Source organism: Coregonus lavaretus, assembly GCF_964263955.1.
Source record: "Coregonus lavaretus genome assembly, chromosome: 9".
NCBI classification, from domain to species: Eukaryota; Metazoa; Chordata; class Actinopteri; order Salmoniformes; family Salmonidae; genus Coregonus; species Coregonus lavaretus.
This window is the reverse complement of record NC_139996.1, coordinates 49375261-49401375: the sequence shown is the minus strand read 5'-3', so window position 1 is coordinate 49401375 and position 26115 is coordinate 49375261. Positions and strand designations below refer to the sequence as shown.

The window sequence follows — 26115 nt, the reverse complement described above, 5'->3', positions numbered from 1 at the left end:
CTAAAGTAAAAAAGAAATTCACTTTATTTCCTGAATAAAAAGCGTTATGTTTGGGGCAAATCCAACACATCACTTAGTAGCACTCTTCATATTTCCAAGCATTGTGGTGGCTGGATCATTTTATGGGTATGCTTGTCATCAGCAAGGACTGGGGAGTTTTTTGGGGGGGGATAGCAATTAAAGGAATAGAGCTAAGCACAGACAATATCCTAGATGAAAACCTGGTTTCCAACAGACACTGGGAGACACTGGGAGACAAATTCACCTTTCAGCAGGATAATAACCTAAAACACAAGGCCAAATATACACTGGAGTTGCTTATCAAGACGACATTGAATGTTCCTGAGTGGCCTAGTTACGGTTTTTAGTTAAATTGGCTTGAAAATCAATGGCAAGACTTGAAAATGGCTGTCTAGCAATGATCAACAACCAACTTGACAGCGCTTGAAGAATTGTAAAAATTATAATTTGCAAATATTGTACAATCCAGCTCTTAGGTACTTACCCAGAAAGACTCAGCAGTAATCACTGCCTAAGGTGATTCTAACATGTATTGACTCAGGGGTGTAAATACTTATTTCATGTTCAATACATTTGCTAAAATTTCTAAAAACATGTTTTCACTTTGTCATTATGGGGTATTGTGTGTAGATGGGAGAGATACAAAATATATTTAATCCTTTTTGAATTCAGGCTGTAACACAACAAAATGTGGAATAAGTCAAGGGGTATAAATACTTTCTGAAGAAATTGGGAAAGAGAGAGAATGAGTCACACACACACTGCTACCTACCTTTCAAATACAAAGCAAAGAGCCTCCACTCACCTGCTGGTTAGATCTCAGTCAGTGAGAGCTGAGAGCCTGGAGCCATGGCATTGGAGGTAATGATAGCCCTGTCACACACACACACACACACACACACACACACACACACACACACACACACACACACACACACACACACACACACACACACACATACATATATACACACATTATTATACACGCACACTCACACACATACACACACACACACACACAGAGACATCAGACACCACACACACACTGAGATTAGACACCATACACCTGCCTCTAATCCAATGCCAGGGAACACAGAGAACTGCCAGCCTTTGACTCGAGAAGCATGGCTCAGCATCTATATCAGGGGTGGTGGGAAAGCATGGGAACCAAGTAATTTAAGGGAAATCACTTTGACACGTGAAACTGTTTTTTTCAAGGTGAATTATATAGGACTATTCTATTTTGCATTGGGGAGTTCCCAAAACGGAAATTTTTCCAATTCCACCCCCGCCGAGAGTCGTCATGATCCTATCTTTTTTGTACTAGCTACTGAATTCTATCAGAGATTGTACAGTGGGGAAAAAAAGTATTTAGTCAGCCACCAATTGTGCAAGTTCTCGCACTTAAAAAGATGAGAGAGGCCTGTAATTTTCATCATAGGTACACGTCAACTATGACAGACAAAATGAGAATTTTTTTTCCTGAAAATCACATTGTAGGATTTTTAATGAATTTATTTGCAAATTATGGTGGAAAATAAGTATTTGGTCAATAACAAAAGTTTCTCAATACTTTGTTATATACCCTTTGTTGGCAATGACACAGGTCAAACGTTTTCTGTAAGTCTTCACAAGGTTTTCACACACTGTTGCTGGTATTTTGGCCCATTCCTCCATGCAGATCTCCTCTAGAGCAGTGATGTTTTGGGGCTGGCTAGGCCACTCCAGGACCTTGAAATGCTTCTTACGAAGCCACTCCTTCGTTGCCCGGGCGGTGTGTTTGGGATCATTGTCATGCTGAAAGACCCAGCCACGTTTCATCTTCAATGCCCTTGCTGATGGAAGGAGGTTTTCACTCAAAATCTCACGATACATGGCCCCATTCATTCTTTCCTTTACACGGATCAGTCGTCCTGGTACCTTTGCAGAAAAACAGCCCCAAAGCATGATGTTTCCACCCCCATGCTTCACAGTAGGTATGGTGTTCTTTGGATGCGACTCTTTGTCCTCCAAACACGACGAGTTGAGTTTTTACCAAAAAGTTCTATTTTGGTTTCATCTGACCATATGACATTCTCCCAATCCTCTTCTGGATCATCCAAATGCACTCTAGCAAACTTCAGACGGGCCTGGACATGTACTGGCTTAAGCAGGGGGACACGTCTGGCACTGCAGGATTTGAGTCCCTGGCAGCGTAGTGTGTTACTGATGGTAGGCTTTGTTACTTTGGTCCCAGCTCTCTGCAGGTCATTCACTAGCTCCCCCCGTGTGATTCAGGGATTTTTGCTCACCGTTCTTGTGATCATTTTGACCCCACGGGGTGAGATCTTGCGTGGAGTCCCAGATCGAGGGAGATTATCAGTGGTCTTGTATGTCTTCCATTTCCTAATAATTGCTCCCACAGTTGATTTCTTCAAACCAAGCTGCTTACCTATTGCATATTCAGTCTTCCCAGCCTGGTGCAGGTCTACAATTTTGTTTCTGGTGTCCTTTGACAGCTCTTTGGTCTTGGCCATAGTGGAGTTTGGAGTGTGACTGTTTGAGGTTGTGGACAGGTGTCTTTTATACTGATAACAACTTCAAACAGGTGCCATTAATACAGGTAACGAGTGGAGGACAGAGGAGCCTTTTAAAGAAGAAGTTACAGGTCTGTGAGAGCCAGAAATCTTGCTTGTTTGTAGGTGACCAAATACTTATTTTCCACCATAATTTGCAAATAAATTCATAAAAAATCCTACAATGTGATTTTCTGGATTTTTTTCCCTATATTTGTCTGTCATAGTTGACGTGTACCTATGATGAAAATTACAGGCCTCTCTCATCTTTTTAAGTGGGAGAATTTGCACAATTGGTGGCTGACTAAATACTTTTTTCCCCCACTGTATTACTAGTGAACAGCATTGGCTTTGATGTAGGTAAACACTGATGTTCCTGCCAGAATAGTGAGAAAATGACAACCATTGGCTGTGTGCGTTTCTCCAATGTTTACCCACACATGATTTGGCATATCAGTGGCATTTTGAATGGGGGATTCAAATCCTGGTGGCACACTATCTATTGTACACCACTCCTAGCATAGGTGACAGTAGCATGGGTGCCGAGAAACATTGTGTACGCTGGCCCAGGTTGCCTTGGTTGTGCCGAGTCTTAATTAAAAGCTGTTTAATAATGGAGGACGATGAAACTCACTCGTCCCCACGGAGTGCCAGTGTTTTTCTATTAGCGGCCTCGGCGCTGCCAGGGTACTGCCAAGGGACCCAGCACTGCCTGTTTACAGCACGGAAGAAAGGGAGGCACAAGTACGCACAGAACACACGCAGGCACAGACACATGGCGTCAGCGGCAGTGGTCCCTTAGCAATTGCTAACGCACAAACCACTCACATGTCCCACAAACCCGCACATACATGCCACTTACACACGTCATACATTGGCATTTAAATGTCTCCTTATCTTCCCTCAAGACTGATTCAGTGCCACTCTCAAAATAAGCCACTCTAGATAATGTTTTTAACATGTTCCCGAATTGATACCAAAAAATACATTAGCATGACTTTAATAATGACTAATTTATTCCCCAGGGGAGAACGACTGCCCCCTCTCATTGAAGTTCACAGAAGTTCAAGGCCGACTGCGGTACTGCAGGCATTGTTAGTAGAAAACAGGATCCCCCATAATAGTGAATGGAATATCAAATCCCCAAAAGATATATATTTGTCACATGCTTCGTAAACAACAGGTGTAGACTAACAGTGAAATACTTACTTATGGGTCCTTTTCCATCAATGCAGAGTAAAAAAAAAATATATATATATATACAGTGGGGAAAAAAAGTATTTAGTCAGCCACCAATTGTGCAAGTTCTCCCACTTAAAAAGATGAGAGAGGCCTGTAATTTTCATCATAGGTACACGTCAACTATGACAGACAAAATGAGAAAAAAAAATCCAGAAAATCACATTGTAGGATTTTTTATGAATTTATTGGCATATGATGGTGGAAAATAAGTATTTGGTCAATAACAAAAGTTTCTCAATACTTTCTTATATACCCTTTGTTGGCAATGACACAGGTCAAACATTTTCTGTAAGTCTTCACAAGGTTTCACACACTGTTGCTGTATTTTGGCCCATTCCTCCATGCAGATCTCCTCTAGAGCAGTGATTGTTTGCGCCTGGGCAACAAGACTTCAACTCCCTCCAAATTCAACTCCCTCCAAAGATTGCAAGCCCACACCACCCCCCTCTACTCAGGACCTTGAAATGCTTCTTAAGCAATCCTTCGTGCCCGGTCGTGTCAGACCCACGTTTCATCTTCATGCTGAAAGACCCAGCCACGTTTCACACTCAACTCAAGCCCTTGCCTGAAGTCAAACTAATCTCACGATACATCGCAGCCCATTCATTCTTCCCTTTACAACGGATCAGTCGTCCTGGTCCCTTGCAGAAAAACAGCCCCAAAGCATGGATGTTCCAACCCCATGCTTCACAGTAGGTATGGTGTTCTTTGGATGCACTCAGCATTCTTTGTCCTCCAAACATGACGAGTTGAGTTTTTACCAAAAAGTTATATTTTGGTTTCATCTGACCATATGACATTCTCCCAATCCTCTTCTGGATCATCCAAATGCACTTCAGACGGGCCTGGACATGTACTGGCTTAAGCAGGGGGACACGTCTCGCACTGCAGGATTTGAGTCCCTGGCGGCGTAGTGTGTTACTGATGGTTGGCTTTGTTACTTTGGTCCCAGCTCTCTGCAGGTCATTCACTAGGTCCCCCCCGTGTGTTCTGGGATTTTGCTCACCGTTCTTGTGATCATTTTGACCCCACGGGGTGAGATCTTGTGTGGAGCCCCAGATCGAGGGAGATTATCAGTGGTCTTGTATGTCTTCCATTTCCTAATAATTGCTCCCACAGTTGATTTCTTCAAACCAAGCTGCTTACCTATTGCAGATTCAGTCTTCCCAGCCACAAAACAACCACACACCAACCACCTTTGACAGCTCTTGGTCTTGGCTGGCATTGTGAAGTTTGGAGTGTGACTGTTTGAGGTTGTGGACAGGTGTCTTTTATACTGATAACAAATTCAAACAGGTGTCATTAATACAGGTAACGAGTGGAGGACAGAGGAGCCTCTTAAAGAAGAAGTTACAGGTCTGTGAGAGCCAGAAATCCTTGCTTGTAGGTGACCAAATACTTATTTTCCACCAATAATTTGCAAATAAATTCATTAAAAATCCTACAATGGGATTTTCTGGATTTTTTTTTCTCAATTTGTCTGTCATAGTTGACGTGTACCTATGATGAAGATTACAGGCCTCTCTCATCTTTTTAAGTGAGAACTTGCACAATGGTGCTGACTAAATACTTTTTTCCCCACTGTAAATATACAGCTCTGAAAAAATTAAGAGACCACTTCAAAGGTATGTGTTTGGGTAAAAATAACATTTTTGTTTTATTGTATAAACTACTGACAACCCCCCCCCCCCCCCCCCCCCCCCCCCCCCCCCCCCCCCCCCCCAATTATTTGCAGAAAATGACAACTGGTCAAAATAACAAAAAAGATGCAGTGTTGTCAGACCTCGAATAATGCTAAGAAAATAAGTTCATGTTCATTTTTAAACAACACAATACTAATGTTTTAACTTAGGAAGAGTTCAGAAATCAATATTTGGTGGAATAACCCTGATTTTCAATCACAGCTTTCATGCGTCTTGGCATGCTCTCCACCAGTCTTTCACATTGATGTTGGGTGACTTTATGCCACTCCTGGCGCAAAAATTAAAGCAGCTCGGCTTTGTTTGATGGCTTGTGACCATCAATCTTCCTTTTGATCACATTCCAGAAGTTTTCAATGGGGTTCAGGTCTGGAGATTGGGCTGGCCATGACAGGGTCTTGATCTGGTGGTCCTCAATCCACACCTTGATTGATCTGGCTGTGTGGCATGGCGCATTGTCCTGCTGGAAAAACCAATCCTCAGAGTTGGGGAACAGTGTCAGAGCAAAAGGAAGCAAGTTTTCTTCCAGGACAACCTTGTGCGTGGCTTGATTAATGTGTCCTTCACAAAGACAAATCTGCCCGATTCCAGCCTTGCTGAAGCACCCCCAGATCATCACCGATCCTCCACCAAATTTCACAGTGGGTGCGAGACACTGTGGCTTGTAGGCCTCTCCCGGTCTCTGTCTAACCATTAGATGACCAGGTGTTGGGCAAAGCTGAAAATTGGACTCATCAGAGAAGATGACCTGGCGCTTCTTTGCTTCTCATTGATGAAGGGCTTTTTTCTAGCTTTGCACGACTTCAGCCCTGCCCCTAGGAGCCTGTTTCGAACCGTCCTCGCCGTGCACTTCACCCCAGCTGCCATTTGCCATTATTTTTGGAGGTCACTTGATGTCATCCTACGGTTGTTGAGTGACATTCGAATGAGTTGGCGGTCATCCCGGTCAGTAGAGAGTCGTTTTCGCCCTCTGCCGGTCTGTAGCTTGTTGTCCCCAATGTCTACCGCTTGACCTTCTGTCTTTGAAATTTTAAGGATGGAAGCAACCTGACGCTCACTGTATCCCTCTGCCAGTAAAGCCAGAATTGAACCCTTCTTTTCCTCACTCAAAACATTCCTTTTCAACTCTTTTGGCATGGTCAATAGTTATTTTTTGATTCATATTGCTTTTGAGGTACTATTAACACTGTTTTTGCCATCCAGCTGGTCCTATTGCAAGAGGATAGTGATGACCACAGCAGTGGTTTTTATACTTTTCCTCGTTAAATAAGATTTGGTTCAGGTGATCACCTAATCAGTACCTAATTCAGTAGAATGAGGTGTGCCTGTGTTGGAATTCAACAGACACTGGAATGGAATGGCTGTCATCCATGTTCACCTGATTCACCTGTTCAAGCGCTTGATGATTAGTTGAGAAGTTGAATCAGGTGTGCTAGCTGTGGAATAGTTCAAATACATGGAACTGCTCAGGGTGCCCGAGGAGAGGTTTGAAACGCCTTGGACTAGACTAGAGGACCACATTACTGCAGCTTGTATCCTAGCTTGGTTGTGCAGAGCCGTGGTCAAGTGGGTAACACTACCGGCCCAATCTGCATATGCCTCCCCACTGGAGACTGGGGTTCCATCCCTCTTTCCTCTTATGTCTCCCTTCTCACTATATCCCCTTTATTTTTATATTTGTATATAAATATCCTAGGTAGCTTTCCATAATTTAGCGTCTCGTTTTTGCTCTGTTATTTTCAGAACGAAAGTTTGACAACCTGGAAATCGAGGTGTGCCGTATGCTACCAACAAGAAAAATATCAGATGAAAATGCTTGCTATTCCTGTTTTAACCGGTTCAACTAAAGGCCCCTCTGTTGTGTGTTGATAATTTGTGGTGGAACTCCAACTGAAAGTATCCGGCCGCGACCGGGAGACCCATGGGGCGGCGCACAATTGGCCCAGCGTCGTCCAGGGTAGGGGAGGGAATGGCCGGCAGGGATGTAGCTCAGTAGAGCATGGTGTTTGCAACGCCAGGGTTGTGGGTTCGATTCCCACGGGGGGCCAGTATGAAAAATATAAAATAATGTATGCACTAACTGTAAGTCGCTCTGGATAAGAGCGTCTGCTAAATGACGTAAATGTAAAATGTAAATAACGATACACATTTGTTTACTGTAAGAGAGTTGTTAATTGCAGGATTTACAGGAGGAACAGTGAGTCTATGAAGGGCAGAGTGAGTGAATGTACTGAGGGCTGTAGAGCCTCAGTGAATAGGCAGTAGAACAGCTCTAAATTGGGTCTGGCTGCGTGTCAGAGGGCTGTGTGTGTACCGGCAAATTGTCTCCTGTGAGAACAACATGTAGGCCACCCAAAAGTTCCTGAGGACAACAAATGCCGCATTCACCACTGCGGACAAACTGACGCCGCTTACTCACCCACGCACACACACACACAGATAGGCACACACAGACAAACATTCAAACACACAAAAACACACACACTTTCCCCCTTCCCACCTCTCACAAACACAGACAAGCAAAAACTCACCCTTGCAACAAAAAAAAGAGGAGAGTAAATACTGAACACAATTCTATGTTGTGGAACTAACCTCAATATGCAGTTTACCTCTTGTATAACCCACATAAGAACTGGAGTCTATCTCTCAGACCATCTGACATCAAGTCCTTGCCTGAGGGTCTGTGACCAATAACTTTATTAGTCTGTGCACTCCTCCTGTTGACAGTGTCTGAGAACTCTAATCACACACACACACTCAGTGTCTGGGAACTCTAAAGCTGACTTATCTTTTTCTCCTCTGGTGTTTAATATTGTCCAGCTTTCCTTTTCTCCTGGTCTCTGTTTGCACTGGACTAGAATATAAACAAGGGTGTCTGCGTATGAATAGGAGTGTGCTTAGGTGGAGGTGTGTGTGTGTGTGTGTGTGTGTGTGTGTGTGTGTGTGTGTGTGTGTGTGTGTGTGTGTGTGTGTGTGTGTGTGTGTGTTAGAGAGAAAACTTCGCTGTTGTGTATATATACTGGATAGTGTGTCTCATAAATGGAGTACATTACAGAGGACTGTGGCGAAAGGAAGCCGTTTAATACTTGTGATGAAACATGTTCTCTCCTTGATTCAGTTCAGATCAGCCTTCTCTTTTCCCTGAAGACAGGGGGAGGTCTGGCAATGTTGGCACGGCCCGCAATGGTGTCATCATACCTACCTAGCCTCATGATCCAAGGTTGGCATAGGAAGGCATTTCTTTAAAGGAAGGCATCTCTGTAAGCAACAAACAAATGGTGTTTGGCCTCAGGAAACCAGGGAATACTTTATAATAATGTTCATGAATTAAACATTTAAATTTAAAAGCCATTTAAAAACGTGAAAGCCATTTAAAAGCTAATGCTTATTAATTGTAATGATTATAAAAAGTATAAATGCTTTTACATGTACAGTACCAGTCAAAGGTTTGGACACACTTACTCATTAAAGTTTTTTTTTTTAAATACTATTTTCTACATTGTAGAATAATAGTGAAGACTTCAAAACTATGAAATAACACATATGGAATCATGTAACCAAAAACGTGTTCAACAAATCTAAATACGTTTTATTGACACGTTGTATAATGAATGTAAGACAGGCGCAGGAATACGTATTAGGGGTTTTATTACTCCACCCAACACAAACACGTATATACAGTGGGGAGAACAAGTATTTGATACACTGCCGAGTTTGCAGGTTTTCCTACTTACAAAGCATGTAGAGGTCTGTAATTTTTTATCATAGGTACACTTCAACTGTGAGAGACGGAATCTAAAACAAAAATCCAGAAAATCACATTGTATGATTTTTAAGTAATTAATTTTGATTTTATTGCATGACATAAGTATTTGATACATCAGAAAAGCAGAACTTAATATTTGGTACAGAAACCTTTGTTTGCTATTACAGAGATCATACGTTTCCTGTAGATCTTGACCAGGTTTGCACACACTCCTCCATACAGACCTTCTCTGTAAACTGTAAAAATATCCACATTGGACTGGACCGCTATTTTTAGGGCACCATTAGGAATCAGTATGTAATTCAAACTCCGGCAGTTATCAAATCGGTTATGTAGGGCTTGAACTGAGACCTTGCACTTGACTATGCCTTACTGATATGATATGATTTGATTGGATAATTAATATAAATACAAACAAAAAAGCTGCTCCAATTGAAGACAGACACACATTTTAAAACCATTTAGGTTCAAATTCAAAGGATTATTTACAGTAGTAATATTATACAGAATCATGTGACCCTGCCTGCACCTTGCTGGTACCAGAGTCAAATCTTTTCGAATATATTTGTTTATATTCTGTATTCTTATTTGTGACTCAGATACAGTGTTCTTGGGTTTGAGTCTGGGAGACGATATTAATCAAATGTAAACACTACACAAATAAAACATGGTATGCATGAGCATACACTGGACACTACGTCCCCCAGGACAGGACAGGACTCTGTTGTTAATCAGCTACTGTTGTCGATAGACCCCTGTTAGACAGTCCCTGCTGTCCTCTCTGTCCCTTGGCTCCTGTTCTCGTTTCTTCCTCTCCTCTTCTCCTCATCTCTCCTCTGATAATAATATAATAATACTGTATATGCGATTTAGCAAACGCTTTTAGCCAAAGTCACTTACAATAGTGACTCACTTACAACATACATTGTCACATTGGTGGTAGAGGGGGCCTCACCTCTCCTCCTGGCTGACAGAGAGACAGATGGAGAGAATGACTCCTGACTGGGCGCATGTGGCCTGACGCCGGCTGACTCTGACAGGTATCCGATGGCACATGGCCTGACATGGTGACAGACAGGGCTGTCCCAACAGGGGTAGAGACACACACACACAGACACACACACACACGACAGACAGGGTTGTACGAACATGGGGTTAAACACTGTCACTGCTCTTTAGAAGAGGCTATTTTGGGGACCGCTTCAGTTGTAGCAGTGGTGAGGGGGAGTGACAGAATCAGACCACAACACTAGCCATATAGGGAAAGGAAAGCTGGACATGCAGAGATCTAGGTATAGTATAGTGCTGCTGTTTCCTTAATATAGTTATACAGTTGAAGTCGGAAATTTACATACACTTAGGTTGGAGTCATTAAAACTTGTTTTTCAACCACTCCACAAATATCTTATTAACAAACTATAGTTTTGGCAAGTCGGTTAGGACATCTACTTTGTGCATGACACAAGTAATTTTTCAAACAATCGTTTACAGACAACAATTCCAGTGGTTCAAAAGTTTACATACATTAAGTTGACTGTGCCTTTAAACAGCTTGGAAAATTCCAGAAAATGATATCATGGCTTTAGAAGCTTCTGATAGGCTAATTGACATCATTTGAGTCAATTGGAGATGCACCTGTGGATGTATTTCAAGGCCTACCTTCAAACTCAGTGCCTCTTGGCTTGACATCATGGGAAAATCAAAAGAAATCAGCCAAGACCTCAGCAAAAGAAAAGTCTGGTTCATCCTTGGGAGCAATTTTCAAACGCCTGAAGGTACCACGTTCATCTGTACAAACAATAGTACGCAAGTATAAACACCATGGGACCACGCAGCCGTCATACCGCTCAGGAAGGAGACGCGTTCTGTCTCCAAGAGATTAACGTATTTTGGTGAGAAAAGTGCAAATCAATCCCAGAACAACAGCAAAGGACCTTGTGAAGATGCTGGAGGAAACAGGAACAAAAGTATCTATATCCAAAGTGCTATATCGACATAACCTGAAAGGCCGCTCAGCTAGGAAGAAGCCACTGCTCCAAAACCGCCATAAAAAAGCCAGACTACGGTTTGCAACTGCACATGGGGACAAAGATCGTACTTTTTGGAGAAATGTCCTCTGGTCTGATGAAACAAAAATAGAACTGTTTGGCCATAATGACCATCGTTATGTTTGGAGAAAAAGGGTGTCTGGACCCTTCTAAAACAAACCATTTACATAAAAATAGAGATATGGTTGTAAAACAGAAAACAAATCCTTTAAAGCTAGAATCCTTAGTTACTAAATACATTTTGCACTTATAAATTAATGATATGTACCCATTGATTCTTGAAGAATATAACTTATAAATGCCTATAATGTTGTAAGCCATATAAGCTTGTTTTACTCCAATCTTGTAAACAATGTAAATATAAACAAATAGCCTCAAAACATAGTTAAAACTATAATGTTGATATCATGGGATGGTCAGTCCTTGCATCCATAGCTCTGTCTATGAATTTGAGAGTGGCTCCATTTCTCCAGGCCCACCCCATAGCCGTTTACCAAAACAGAGGCGGGCTCCCGTTTCGTTATTGTTTAAAGGGATAGTTATCGCAAATTACAAAATGACAGTGGCCAGGTAAACAAAACCAAAGCATGGATTGCAGTCTTACCTATAGACTACTTACAGGGTAAATAAACCAATATACAGTGGGGGGAAAAAGTATTTAGTCAGCCACCAATGCAAGTTCTCCCACTTAAAAAGATGAGAGAGGCCTGTAATTTTCATCATAGGTACACGTCAACTATGACAGACAAAATGAGAAAAAGAATTCCAGAAAATCACATTGTAGGATTTTTAATGAATTTATTTGCAAATGATGGTGGAAAATAAGTATTTGGTCAATAACAAAAGTTTCTCAATACTTTGTTATATACCCTTTGTTGGCAATGACACAGGTCAAACGTTTTCTGTAAGTCTTCACAAGGTTTTCACACACTGTTGCTGGTATTTTGGCCCATTCCTCCAAGCAGATCTCCTCTAGAGCAGTGATATTTTGGGGCTGTCGCTGGACAACACAGACTTTCAACTCCCTCCAAAGATTTTCTATGGGGTTGAGATCTGGAGACTGGCTAGGCCACTCCAGGACCTTGAAATGCTTCTTACGAAGCCACTCCTTCGTTGCCCGGGCGGTGTGTTTGGGATCATTGTCATGCTGAAAGACCCAGCCACGTTTCATCTTCAATGCCCTTGCTGATGGAAGGAGGTTTTCACTCAAAATCTCACGATACATGGCCCCATTCATTCTTTCCTTTACAGAAAAACAGCCCCAAAGCATGATGTTTCCACCCCCATGCTTCACAGTAGGTATGGTGTTCTTTGGATGCAACTCAGCATTCTTTGTCCTCCAAACACGACGAGTTGAGTTTTTACCAAAAAGTTCTATTTTGGTTTCATCTGACCATATGACATTCTCCCAATCCTCTTCTGGATCATCCAAATGCACTCTAGCAAACTTCAGACGGGCCTGGACATGTACTGGCTTAAGCAGGGGGACACGTCTGGCACTGCAGGATTTGAGTCCCTGGCGGCGTAGTGTGTTACTGATGGTAGGCTTTGTTACTTTGGTCCCAGCTCTCTGCAGGTCATTCACTAGGTCCCCCAGTGTGGTTCTGGGATTTTTGCTCACCGTTCTTGTGAACATTTTGACCCCACGGGGTGAGATCTTGCGTGGAGCCCCAGATCGAGGGAGATTATCAGTGGTCTTGTATGTCTTCCATTTCCTAATAATTGCTCCCATAGTTGATTTCTTCAAACCAAGCTGCTTACCTATTGCAGATTCAGTCTTCCCAGCCTGGTGCAGGTCTACAATTTTGTTTCTGGTGTCCTTTGACAGCTCTTTGGTCTTGGCCATAGTGGAGTTTGGAGTGTGACTGTTTGAGGTTGTGGACAGGTGTCTTTTATACTGATAACAAGTTCAAACAGGTGCCATTAATACAGGTAACGAGTGGAGGACAGAGGAGCCTCTTAAAGAAGAAGTTACAGGTCTGTGAGAGCCAGAAATCTTGCTTGTTTGTAGGTGACCAAATACTTATTTTCCACCATAATTTGCAAATAAATTCATTAAAAATCCTACAATGTGATTTTCTGGATATTTTTTTCTCAATTTGTCTGTCATAGTTGACGTGTACCTATGATGAAAATTACAGGCCTCTCTCATCTTTTTAAGTGGGAGAACTTGCACAATTGGTGGCTGACTAAATACTTTTTTCCCCCACTGTACAATTTTGTAATTTGGGTGAACTATCCCTTTAACCGACTTGTCATTAAATGGACAGGTTTTAGTATTTCACCAGTTCTGATTCAATTATGGTTTATATGAACAGTATAATACGCCAGGCTTGGGCTGTGAATGGGAAGTATCCTCTCTAACAGAAACGTCTTTGACTGCAAGCTATAATAGACACTTTGGATTCTAGTGGCCTGAGTTCAGTATCAATCACTTTAGGTGTGTGTGTGCCAGTGTGTGTGCGCGTCCATCTGTCTGTGTGTGTGTGTGTGTGTGTGTGCCTGTGTGTGTGTGTCAGGACTTGGCCAATAGGGACAGCTGCTAAACTGTTTGTCTTTCACTTGACTTTCTCAACTAGACTTTACATAAACAGACTTTTCATATTACACAAGCATTTACATTCACATCCATCACCTGTTTGCGGTGTGTGTGTGTGTGTGTGTGTGTGTGTTTGTCTGTGTGTGTGTGTCCATTTGCATGCCCCTGTCTTTGATTAATGGTTTTCATTTTAGGTGGTGTGTGTGTCTGAGAGAGAGAGAGAAGACTGTGAGCTTGTGTGTGGGCACGGGTGCGCTTGTGTGTGCCACTCAAGGGTCATTTTGTCCATCATTAGCAGTTCAACAGTACATGCTATCATAGTCGTGCTCTGCTTAAAGACTATATGGAGGATACATTTAAGAAAAATGCATCATCATCATCATCATCGCAGTTTTTGCTCTGTACTGAAAGTGCACTATCTTGAAGACTTGACTGCTAACATGCATATTTTGGGGGGATTGAACGGACAGTAGACTAATTAACAAAATACCAGAAACAAAAATGTTTTGTGAACTATCCAGACTGAGCTGAACATGGCACAACAGTCAGATTATTATTTTTTCTACTTATTTCTTTTCTGATGGTGACAAACCATAGAAACTGTCACCACTCCTAAACTTCTCGGTGTTTCTCTCTTCTGTCTCTCCTCTACAGGCTGCAACTGATTGATGACCTGACATATGAAGATGTCAAGAAATGCTACAGGGGCTCGGTGAGTTGTTTTTACTGTGTCCAGATTCCACTGTTTACACGGTATTATTAGCATAAGGAAGTAATGGTGCGCTTCATTCATGCGTGAATGTTTCTACCTACTAGAATATTACATATAGTCCAAGGGGAGACGTAGTAATGACGCATGTAGTTGTACTTGAACTATCACACAGAAAAACTGTCTTTACACGATTGTAAGCAAGACATGGTATTTGTCATAACAAAGGAATGAGTTTATGGCAAGTTACAGTGCCTTGCAAAAGTATTCATCCCCCTTGGCGTTTTTCCTATTTTGTTGCATTACAACCTGTAATTTAAATTGATTTTTATTTGGATTTCATGTAATGGACATACACAAAATAGTCCAAATTGGTGAAGTGAATTTTAAAAAATAACTTTTTTCAAAAAAATCTAAAGAAAAAAATAACAGAAAAGTGTTGCGTGCATATGTATTCATCCCCTTTGCTATGAAGCCCCTAAATAAGATCTGGTGCAACCAATTACCTTCAGAAGACACGTAATTAGTTAAATAAAGTCCACCTGTGTGCAATCTAATTGTCACATGATCTGTCACATGATCTCAGTATATATACACCTGTTCTGAAAGGCCCCAGAGTCTGCAACACCACTAAGCAAGGGGCACCACCAAGCAAGCGGCACCATGAAGACCAAGGAGCTCTCCAAACAGGTCAGGGACAAAGTTGTGGAGAAGTACAGATCAGGGTTGGGTTATAAAAAATATCGGAAACTTTGAACATCCCACGGAGCACCATTATAACCATTATTAAAAATGGAAAGAATATCGCACCACAACAAACCTGCCAAGAGAGGGCCACCCACCAAAACCCACGGCCCAGGCAAGGAGGGCATTAATCAGAGTGGCAACAAAGAGACCAAATATAACCCTGAAGGAGCTGCAAAGCTCCACAGCGGAGATTGGAGTGTCTGTCCATAGGACCACTTTAAGCCGTACACTCCACAGAGCTGGGCTTTACGGAAGAGTGGCCAGAAAAAAGCCATTGCTTAAAGAAAAAAATAAGCAAACACGTTTGGTGTTCGCCAAAAGGCATGTGGGAGACTCCCCAAACATATGGAAGAAGGTACTCTGGTCAGATGAGACTAAAATTGAGCTTTTTGGCCATCAAGGAAAACGCTATGTCTGGCGCAAACCCAACACCTCTCATCACCCCGAGAACACCATGTTTTTCATCGGCAGGGACTGGGAAACTGGTCAGAATTGGAGGAATGATGGATGGCGGTAAATACAGGGAAATTCTTGAGGGAAACCTATTTCAGTCTTCCAGAGATTTGAGACTGGTACGGAGGTTCACCTTCCTGCAGGACAATGACCCTAAGCATACTGCTAAAGCAACACTTGAGTGGTTTAAGGGGAAACATTTAAATGTATTGGAATGGCCTAGTCAAAGCCCAGACCTCAATCCAATTGAGAATCTGTGGTATGACTTAAAGATTGCTATACACCAGCAGAACCGATCCAACTTGAAGGAGCTGGAGCAGTTTTGCCATCAAGAATGGGCAAAAATCCCAGTGGCTAGATGTGCCAAGCTTATAGAGACATACCCCAAGAGACTTGCAGCTGTAATTGCTGCAAAAGGTGGCTCTACAAAGTATTGACTTTGTGGGGGGGGTGAATAGTAATGCACGCTCAAGTTTTCTGTTTTTTTGTCTTATTTCTTGTTTGTTTCACAATAAAAAATATTTTGCATCTTCAAAGTGGTAGGCATGTTGTGTAAATCAAATGAAACAAACCCCCAAAAAATCAATTTTAATTCCAGGTTGTAAGGCAACAAAATAGGAAAAATGCCAAGGGGGGTGAATACTTTCGCAAGCCACTGTATTTACCAATGTAACAGTAAGTTCATCAGTCCACAGAATATTGTATATGTATAGTATGTATAGTATAAGTGTCAGCTAATGCATTTGAAATCTTATGAAGTGTTTATTATTTTACAAGATTTTAGTACAGTAACAGTACACTCACAAGTCCACGTAATATTGGTTGCATACAGTATGAGTTTCAGATATTTGCATTTCAAATGTTTATTATTGTGCAAGGTTTTCTAGTGAAAGCTTCACAAACCAACACAGGGTTAACAGTATGTGAGGGTTAACTTAAGCTCTGAATGGATCAGACCATATGACTTATGATTTAAATAACCTTCTCCCCCGTCTTATACACACACAAACACACACACACACACACCTGCAATCAAACTTATTCAAACAATCAGTCCCCTTCAGAAAGGCTGAGGAAAATGTATCACTTGGAAATAACCCACAGATGTTTCCAGCAAAGGAGTTGTCGCACCACTACAGAGGAACACGGAGGGGAAGGGATTGTCTGTGGCACCACTACAGAGGAACAGAGAAGGGAAGGGAGCACCGTTAGATGTTACACAGGATAGACTCACAATTGAAGTCAGAACACAGTGTGACACAGGAAGTGTGCCTGAGTTAGAAAACACAGAGTAACTCAGAGAGGGTGTGGGACTAGTGTATAGGGTTCCCTGCTGATTGACCAGCACCAGGGGAACAGGTGTGTGCTTGCCTGCGTTTGTGCGTGCACCTGTGTGTGAATGTGTGTGCAAGAGTGCATGGTTATGTGTGTGTGTGTTCCCATAGGGAAAGGACACAGTGCAGGATAAAATGGCTGAGAGGAACCTCATTTAATGGGGAGGGTTTTATTCACTTCCAAATTAATAACAGGAGCTGAATCACAATCTTTTAATAAAGCTTAGGTGATATAGTCACATGGCCATAAACTTTATTACAAGATTCTGTTTGGAAGCAGCAAAACAGTGAGTGGACATTTTCTGAAAGGAACCCTAACCACCTGCCTCGTCTCACCCGTCTCCAACCTGTCTCCCCCCTGTCTCTACCCTGTCTCACCCCCGTATCCCCCTGTCTCCCCCCTGTGTCACCCCTGTCTATCCCCGTCTCACCCATCTCTCCCTTACAGACCGTCAGCAAGTACAATTCCCAGTACCACAAGCTGTTCCAGACCGTGCCCAAGGAGGAAATCCTCATGAAAGGTAAGTCAGGGGAACTTGAAAACGATCTACACATCATACACTCTGTCTATGAAACTAGAATACTACTGTACTTAGAATGCATGCCCAACACATTGCTTCATACTAAGTGGTATGCCATCTGTTGGTTTGGGATGAATGTGTGCATGAAATTTGAATAGGGTTTGCATCACTCCAATGTGCAAGGGTTGACTTGACACTAAACTAAATATGGCTGTGTAGCTACAGTACAACAGTTGAGATGTAGGCTATTCATATATCTTGCAATGCCTGATATGGACATTCACTCTATCATAAACCACGCCAAACCCGCCAGTCGCTAAAAAGCCGGCAAAGTGGTCTTTTTTAGGTTACAAATTAATTTGGGATTATGTGATTTAAGCCAGACTCAATCAAATCACTGTCAGCTGGCTGTTAGAATCACACTGAGCTCCTCATCGCCTGACAGCAGGCTTCACAGTGCTTCCTAGCCAGCTGCTTTCCACTCCACAGTGTCTCCCTCTCCCTTCTCTTTCTCTCTCTTTCCATCTCTCTCTCTTTTGATCTCTCTCTCCCTCTCTCCCTTTTCTCCTCTCTCTCCCTCCCTTTCTCTCTGGGGAAGCCTGTACCAGCCTGCTGCATTCAGCTGGAAATGGAAAGGGAAAGAGGATACCCAGTCAGTTGCACAACTGAATGCATTCAACCGAAATGTGTCTTCCGCATTTAAGCCAACCCCTCTGAATCAGAGAGGTGCGGGGGCCATTAAAAGCCTCTCCGATCACACACTGTTTGTTTGTGTTTTGGTCATGACTCATGTTTTGTGACATTGGTTCATAATCTGTGTTAGAACAGAATTGAGTTTATTTATTTTTGGTCGTTTCATAATTTGTGGTATGGGCGTCTAAAGATTGACGTGTTAGTATGCATGCCCTGAAGATAATATTTACGGGACAATGAAAATTACGTAACGATATTGTAAGTTGTTATGTTTCTATACTAATGGAAATCATCACCAGCCAACAGTGTTCCACAATCCCATACACTTCAGCTGTATCCCACTCCCACAATGTGTAGGTTTAAAGCCAACTCGTATATATCCCACGCTAGTCTCCAGCTCTTTGCATTCTCCCTCTGGTGTGTGTATTCCCCACAGAATTAAATAGGACACTATTATATTGTATCTATGGTATTCTCGGTCTTATCTGTGTTTTTGCCCTCATTTCCAGTGTATTCCTGCGCTCTTCTCCGAGACATCCTACTTCAGGGCCGCCTCTACATCTCCCGCAACTGGCTGTGTTTCTATGCCAACCTCTTTGGGAAGGACATCAAGGTGAGTGTCAAACAGCCTTGGTGATGTGGTGGTGTTTCATTCGCTCCAGTGGGTTTTCCCTGGTTAGCAGTTACGCTGATGCTGCCTAGTTCACAATGGGAAGGAATTGCAACTGCCCTCAGCCTTGACACAAAATGGCTTCTCTCTTCTAACAATGGGTGTGTTCGTACATTTGCTCTGGCAATCTACTCCGATTTCAGAGCACTCTCGTCTGAGTGTGCCAGAGCGCAGAATAACTGATTAATTTACAAACACTCAACACCCGTTGAATATGGCCGGTGTCAGTAAACGTCGGCAAAAAAGCGTAATTAATTGTTGCCAGCAGCGCAGTTACAGTCACCAACGCTCTGGAAAACATGAAAACAGCCTAACCAGCTCTGCTAGGGCCAGTAAAATGGTCAGAGTGAGGTGTTATCTCATTTGTGTCTGGAAGTAGCTAGCAAGCTAGCCAACGTTAGCCCATTAGCTTGGGTGCTTGACTGCCGTTGTGAGGTCAGAACACTCGGATCAACCCTACTCCTCGGCCAGAGCGTCCAGTGTGCGCTCTGAATGCTCTGAGAGCGAAATGCTCTGAATTTACGAATGCACAATCTGACAACGCTCAAGATGAAGACCTGTGTTGAAAATAAATAATAGACCTATCATCACTGAGTTAGCTTCTATAGCATTGTTGGTATGATCATTCCCGTTGATAACAGGTTTTCTTATTTTTACCTCCACATTTTCCATTGTCTAGAGATCATTCAACATAAATTGATGTTTCTCTGTTCAATTGCTGAAAGTTTCTCTCTTTAAATAGAGAATAAGGATGTCTGATATACTTTTATCCTCTGCACTTAACCTGAACACAAAAGACATTCAAATGAATCGCACTGCATGCAGATTTCCTCTATTGTTAAGTCCATCATTGAAACTGCTTATTTGCTTATGTTTCCTAGTTCAGATAATTGAGCTTAAAAAAGAAAATGTTACAAGGGTAACGTTCAACATGAGATATGGCCTGTTTGATGTAGGTATTGAAATAAGTACAATAAAGTGATAGTCAGGTTATTAATTGAACAGCAAACAGTTTTACAAGATTTTGACTCTATTTACAGTAAAGGAAATTGAGTTGAGCACCAATTTCCTTATTTACAAATCATAACTTTCCATGACATCTAACTGTAAGTCGCTCTGGATAAGAGCGTCTGCGAAATGACTAAAATTTAAAAATCTAGGAATACAACATAAAAGGTGGTTGTGAAAGGGAAAATAATACAATTGTTGGTCAGTCAAGTGTAAAAATGTTTTCAAGAGGAAAGGGTATTTGGCACCAATTGACTTATTTTAACTGTGTATCCAGATCAGTCTAGGCCTATGCATTTCAATTATATAATATTTGTATTGTATTCCTATGAAATAACTGTCACGAGTGTAGAGCGGAGTAGGCAGGAGGCAGTCGCAGGTTTAGAACTACGGAATTTATTAAAATGCCATAGCTTAAAGTGGGACGAAACCCACAGTGCCAAATATAAATGTCACGGTTTCGGCCGAGGCTGCGCCTCCTCCTTGCTCGGGCAGGCTTCGGCGGTCGTCGTCCCCGGAGTACTAGCTGCCACCGTTGTATGTTATCGATGTTTGTTTGGTTTTGTCTTCTTTGTACACCTGTTTCCTTTTAGTGTTAATTATGTCTCCTATAAGTTTCTCGTTTTGTTAGTCGTGTGTTGTGTGTAATTGTTCCGCCTGTCTTTTTGGTGCTACTCGTTTTTGCATTTTGTATGTTCTGGTTAGTCGCACTGTGTTTCGTGCGCTATCGCATTTGAGTGTTTTTACGCACTGCTGCGTAATAGTTCGCCTCCTGTTTAGTTGAGGCCAGTGTTTATTATTTTTTTCATTCAGTAAAGTCGATTGGACGAAGCTTCTGTGTCCTGCGTTTGACTCCTACACCACATCCACCTCAGCAGTTTCTGACAGAATTACACACCATAACTGGACCAAGCAGCGTGTCCAGGAGCCAACGCCAGAGAGGACTCTAATGAATATCAACCTCGACTGGGTCAAGCAGCGTGTCCAGGAGCCAACGCCAGAGAGGGCTCTAAAGGATATAAACCTCGACTGGGTCAAGCCGCGGGAGGAGGAGAGAGGTTGGACTTGGGAGCAGAAGAGGGAGAGTCTGGCGAGAGCCATGGAGGCCATAGCCACGGGGGAGAGACGAACCCAATACATTCTTAGGTGGGGGCTCACACCGTGGACGACGGGACTGCTGGAGGCAGATAAGGGGCGAGTTGGTGGACGAGGAGAGAAGGCCACCGGGTTACGGGAGCCATTGGCGAGTAGAGGGAAGGAATATGTAGAGGCACAGCGAGAGGTACTGAGGTGTGTAGCCAGTCCGGTCCGGCCCGTTCCTGATCCCCATGTAAGGCCAGTGGTGTGTGTTCCCAGTGCGGTCCGGCCTGTTCCTGTCCCTCGCACCAAGCCTGTGGTGCGCGTCGCCAGCCCGGCCTGTTCCTGCTCCCCGCACCAAGCCAAGGGTGCGCGTCGCCAGCTCGGCCCGGCCTGTTCCTGCCACTCGCACCAAGCCTACGGTGCGCGTCGCCAGCCCGGCTCAGCCTGTTCCTGCTCCCCGCACCAAGCCTGTGGTGCGCATCGTCAGCCCAGTCCGGCCCGTCCCTGCTCCCCGCACCAAGCCTGTGGTGCACGTCGTCAGGCCGGTCCGGCCCGTTCCTGCTCCCCGCACCAAGCCTGTGGTGCGCGACGTCAGCCCAGTCCGGCCCGTCCCTGCTCCCCGCACCAAGCCTGTGGTGCGCTTCGTCAGCCCGGTTCGGCCCGTCCCTGCTCCCCGCACCAAGCCTGTGGTGCGCGTCGTCAGCCCGGTCCGGCCCGTTCCTGCTCCCCGCACCAAGCCTGTGGTGCGCGTCGTCAGTCCGGCACAGCCCGTGCCTGGGTCACCGGTGCCTGGTCAGGTACCGGTTAGCTGCTCCACATCGGAGCCTGAGCGATCCGCTCCACCGATGTCCAGTCCAGATCCAGCCAGCAGGGCCAGACCGGACCAGGGGCGCTATGGGGGGTTTATTGGAGGGTGGGGGTCAAGCCCGGAGCCGGAACCGCCTCGGAGGAGGAATGCCCACCCGGCCCTTCCCTGTTCGGTTTATGTTTGGCGCGGTCGCAGTCCGCGCCTTTGGGGGGGGGGTACTGTCACGCCCTGGCTCTGGGACTCTGTTATGTTGAGCCAGGGTGTGTTGTTTCTATGTGTTTTGTGTTCTAGGTTTTTTATCTAGTTTATTTGTTTCTATGTTGGCCGGTGTGGTTCTCAATCAGAGGCAACGTGTATCAGCTGTTGCTTGTTGTCTCTGATTGGGAACCATACTTAGGCAGCCTGTTTTCCACAGTGTGTTGTGGGATCTTGTTCCGTGTATGGTTTGTGTCTGTTACTAAGGACTTCACGTATCGTTTTGTTGTTTTGTTCGTTCGTGTGGTAATTAAAATAAATAAGTATGTTCACTCATCACGCTGCGCATTGGTCCACTTCCTTCAGCGATCGTGACAATAAAGTACTCAGGAAATTGGAGATTCCTCTCAGCAAAACAAGCAACATATACAATGACCGACAAAGACAAATGACAGAGGGAGTATATAGACAGTGATAGAGTGGGGATTGGAACCAGGTGTGTGTAATGATGACGAGACAAGTCTGGGGTTGATGAGTGAAGGGTGTTTGCCAGCAGCAGGTTCGGAAGCAGCTAGAATGCCGGCGACGCCGAACGCCTGAGCTGGACAGGAGGGGGAGCCAAAGGGAAGGCTGGTGTGACAGTAGCCCCCCCCCCCCCGAGGCATTGCTCCAGCAGCGGGGCACCGCCAACCTTGGGGACGACCCCGGAGACGCGGTGTGGGTCGGTTCGGGACAACATCTGTGGAAATCCCGAATGAGAGAACGGTCCAGGACGTCCCGCGCCGGAAACCAGCACCACTCTTCGGGACCGGACCCCTCCCAGTCGACCAGGTACTGGAGAGACCCCCCACGACGCCTTGAGTCCAACAGGCTGTGGACGGAGTACGCCGGGGCTCCCTCGATGGCCAAGGGAGGGGGAGGTGCATTGTGGTGTCCAGCACTAGCCAAGGTACCAGCTGCCACCGGCCTGAGGAGAGATACATGAAATGAGGGTGAGATACGGTAATTGACCGGGAGCTGTAATCTGTATGTCACCTCGTTGATTCTCCTCAGGACTTTGAACGGCCCCACATACCACGGGCTCAGCTTCCGGCAGGGCAGGCGGATGGGCATGTCCTTCCTAGAAAGCCAGACCCTGTCACCGGGGTAAAAGACCGGGGCCACACTGCGGTGACGATTGGCCTGCGCCTTCTGCCAGAGGACGATGTGCAGGAGACGGGTGTTCTGTGTCCCATACCTCCTCGGTGCACCGGAACCAATCGTCCACCGCAGGAGCCTTGATCTGACTCCGGTGCCAGGGCCTGGCTGATAGCGTAGAACACACTGAAAGGGTGTGAGGTTAGTGGAGGAGTGACAGAGGGAGTTTTGTGCGTATTCTGCCCGAGACAGAAACGCAGCCCACTACCCCGGCCGGTCCTGACAGTAACTACGAAGGTACCTACCCAGTTCCTGATTTACCCTTTCCACCTGCTCATTTGATTGGGGACGGTACCCGGAGGTGAGGCTGACCGTGACCCCCAGTTGTTCCATGAAGGCCTTCCAGACATGGGAGGTGAACTGAGGACCACGGTCAGACACGATGTCCTCCGGGATCCCGTAGTGCCGGAAGACGTGAGAGAAGAGAGCCTCCACGGTCTGCATGGCCGTAGGGAGACCAGGCAGAGGAATCAAACAGGCTTTGGAAAGCTGGTCCACAACGACCAGGACGGTGGTGCACCCCTCTGAGGGGGGAAGGTCTGTGACAAAGTCCACGGAGAGATGGGACAAGGATCGTTGTGGAACCGGCAGCAGGTGGGGTTTGCCATAGGGGAGGTGTCTCGGTGTCTTACTCTGTGCGCAGGTGGAGCAGGTAGAGACGTAAACCCGGACGTCCCGGACCAAGGTGGGTCACCAGTACTTGGTGGAGAGACAGTCGATAGTACGGGCTATACCCGGGTGCCCCGACACAGGTGCTGTGTGTGCCCAGGCAAGGAGACGGTCCCGCACATCAGAGGGAACGTAGATACGCCCCTCAGGACAGTGGGCAGGTGAGGGCTTCTGTCGCAGGGCTCGACGGATGTCCGCGTCCACATTCCACACGACAGGAGCCACAATGCGGGACAGGGGAATAATGGGTGTCACTTCCTCCCTCCGATCCTCTGTGCCATGCACCCGGGACAACGCATCAGCCTTAACGTTCTTATATCCTGGCCGGTAGGAGAGGGTGAAGTCAAACCTGGTGAAGAATAGGGGCCAACTGGCCTGACGCGGGTTCAGCCTCTTCGCTGCTCGAATGTACTCTAGGTTCCGGTGGTCCGTCCAGACAAGGAAGGGGTGTTGAGCACCCTCCAGCCAGTGCCGCCATGCCTTCAGCGCCTTCTTGACGGCCAACAACTCACAATCCCCCACGTCGTAATTCCGCTCTGCGGGAGACAGCCTCCGTGAGTAGAAGGTGCATGGATGGAGTTTAGGCGGCGATCCAGTACGTTGAGAGAGAACAGCCCATACTCCAACCTCGGAGGCGTCCACCTCCACGATGAAGGGCAAAAACGGGTAAGGGTGAGCCAGAACTGGTGAAATCACCCCCTAAAATCAGCGAATGGAAATCTAAATTGGGTATAGCTGATATAAAGGTAGAAATTAAACTTGTGTCATCCCAATTGGGGGCATAAACACTAGCCAAAACAAGAGGTAGAAAACAGTTGACCAGTTACTATGACTTATTGTCCCTTAGGATCAGCAATAACCTCATAAGCTACAAAGGGATTCGATTTAACTAAATAAACTAAAGTCACAATAAAAATAACAATAACGAGGCTATATACAGGGGGTACAGGTACTGAGTCAATGTGCGGGGGAACAGGTTAGTAGTGGTAATTGAAGTAATATGTACATGTAGGTAGGGGTAAGGTGACTATGCATAGATAATAAACAGCAAGTCGCAGCAGCTTTTTTTTTTTTTTTTTAAAGGAGTGGGGGTCAATGTAAATAGTCCGGGTAGCCATTTGATTAACAGTTCAGGAATCTTATGGCTTGAGATTCAAAATCTGTTAAGGAGCCTTTTGGACCTGGACTTGGCGCTCCGGTACCGCTTGCTGTGCGATAGCAGAGAGAACAGTCTATGACTAGGCTGGCTGGAGTTTTTGACAATTTTTAGGGTCTTCCTCTGACACCGCCTGGTATAGAGGTCCTTGATGGCAGGAAGCTTGGCCCCAGGGATGTACTGGGCCGTACGCACTACCCTCTGTAGCGCCTTGCGGTCGGATGCCAAGCAGTTGCCATACCAGGCGGTGATGCAACCAGTCAGGATGCTCTCAATGGTGCAGCTGTATAACTTTTTGAGTATCAGAGGACCCATGCCAAATCTTTTCAGTCTCCTGAGGGGGAATAAGCGTTGTCGTCTTACATTTCACAGGGTTGTTAGCCCCTTTGACGTTCCACGAAATGTACTTGATGGTATTATTTTGGCAAAACTGAGCAACCCTGTTATACACCCCTGTCATTAGAGCAAAGTGAAAAAGCAATGAATACCCCAAAATCCTAAGATAATTTGTACGGTGTAAGATACTTGGAAAAAGTACAGAAAAAGAAACAGAAAAAAACGACGGAATGACATTAGAACTAAACAATTCACTCACTGATGAAACTGAGCCTTGTAGGCCAGCTTTTCTCAAAATCGGGTTTGTGGTGTTATGTTTCGTTGTCATTCTGACATTTTGAAATAAAATAGTCTTGGGTACTTCAGAAAGGGATCACCAAAGTAATATTTGAAAATAAATGCAGACGCTTATCCAGAGCGACTTACAGTTTTTTAGTGAGTGCATACATTTTCATACTGGCCCCCCGTGGGAATCGAACCCACAACCCTGGCGTTGCAAACGCCATGCTCTACCAACTGAGCTACACGGGACAACCTGTTGTTGTATTCGCGTGGCTGTTGTCATCAACCAGAAACCGGAAACAGGGTATGCTTTTCATTTGACTTTTAAAATAATAAAATCACTTAATTACTCAAAATGAAGGCACCGAAGTGGCCACAACTTTTCA

At 44.7% G+C, this 26115-nt stretch overlaps 1 protein-coding gene across 1 annotated transcript in view; it reads left to right on the top strand.

Moving 5' to 3' along the window:
- The window catches only part of gramd2ab (GRAM domain containing 2Ab), a 102345-nt gene that overhangs the window by 31858 nt on the left and 44372 nt on the right, over window positions 1-26115 (top strand). The window contains exons 3-5 of the mRNA XM_084168230.1: window positions 14526-14583; window positions 17563-17635; window positions 18838-18941. Coding sequence (XP_084024356.1) covers window positions 14526-14583; window positions 17563-17635; window positions 18838-18941 — 235 coding nt within the window. The remainder of the gene's footprint in view (window positions 1-14525; window positions 14584-17562; window positions 17636-18837; window positions 18942-26115) is intronic.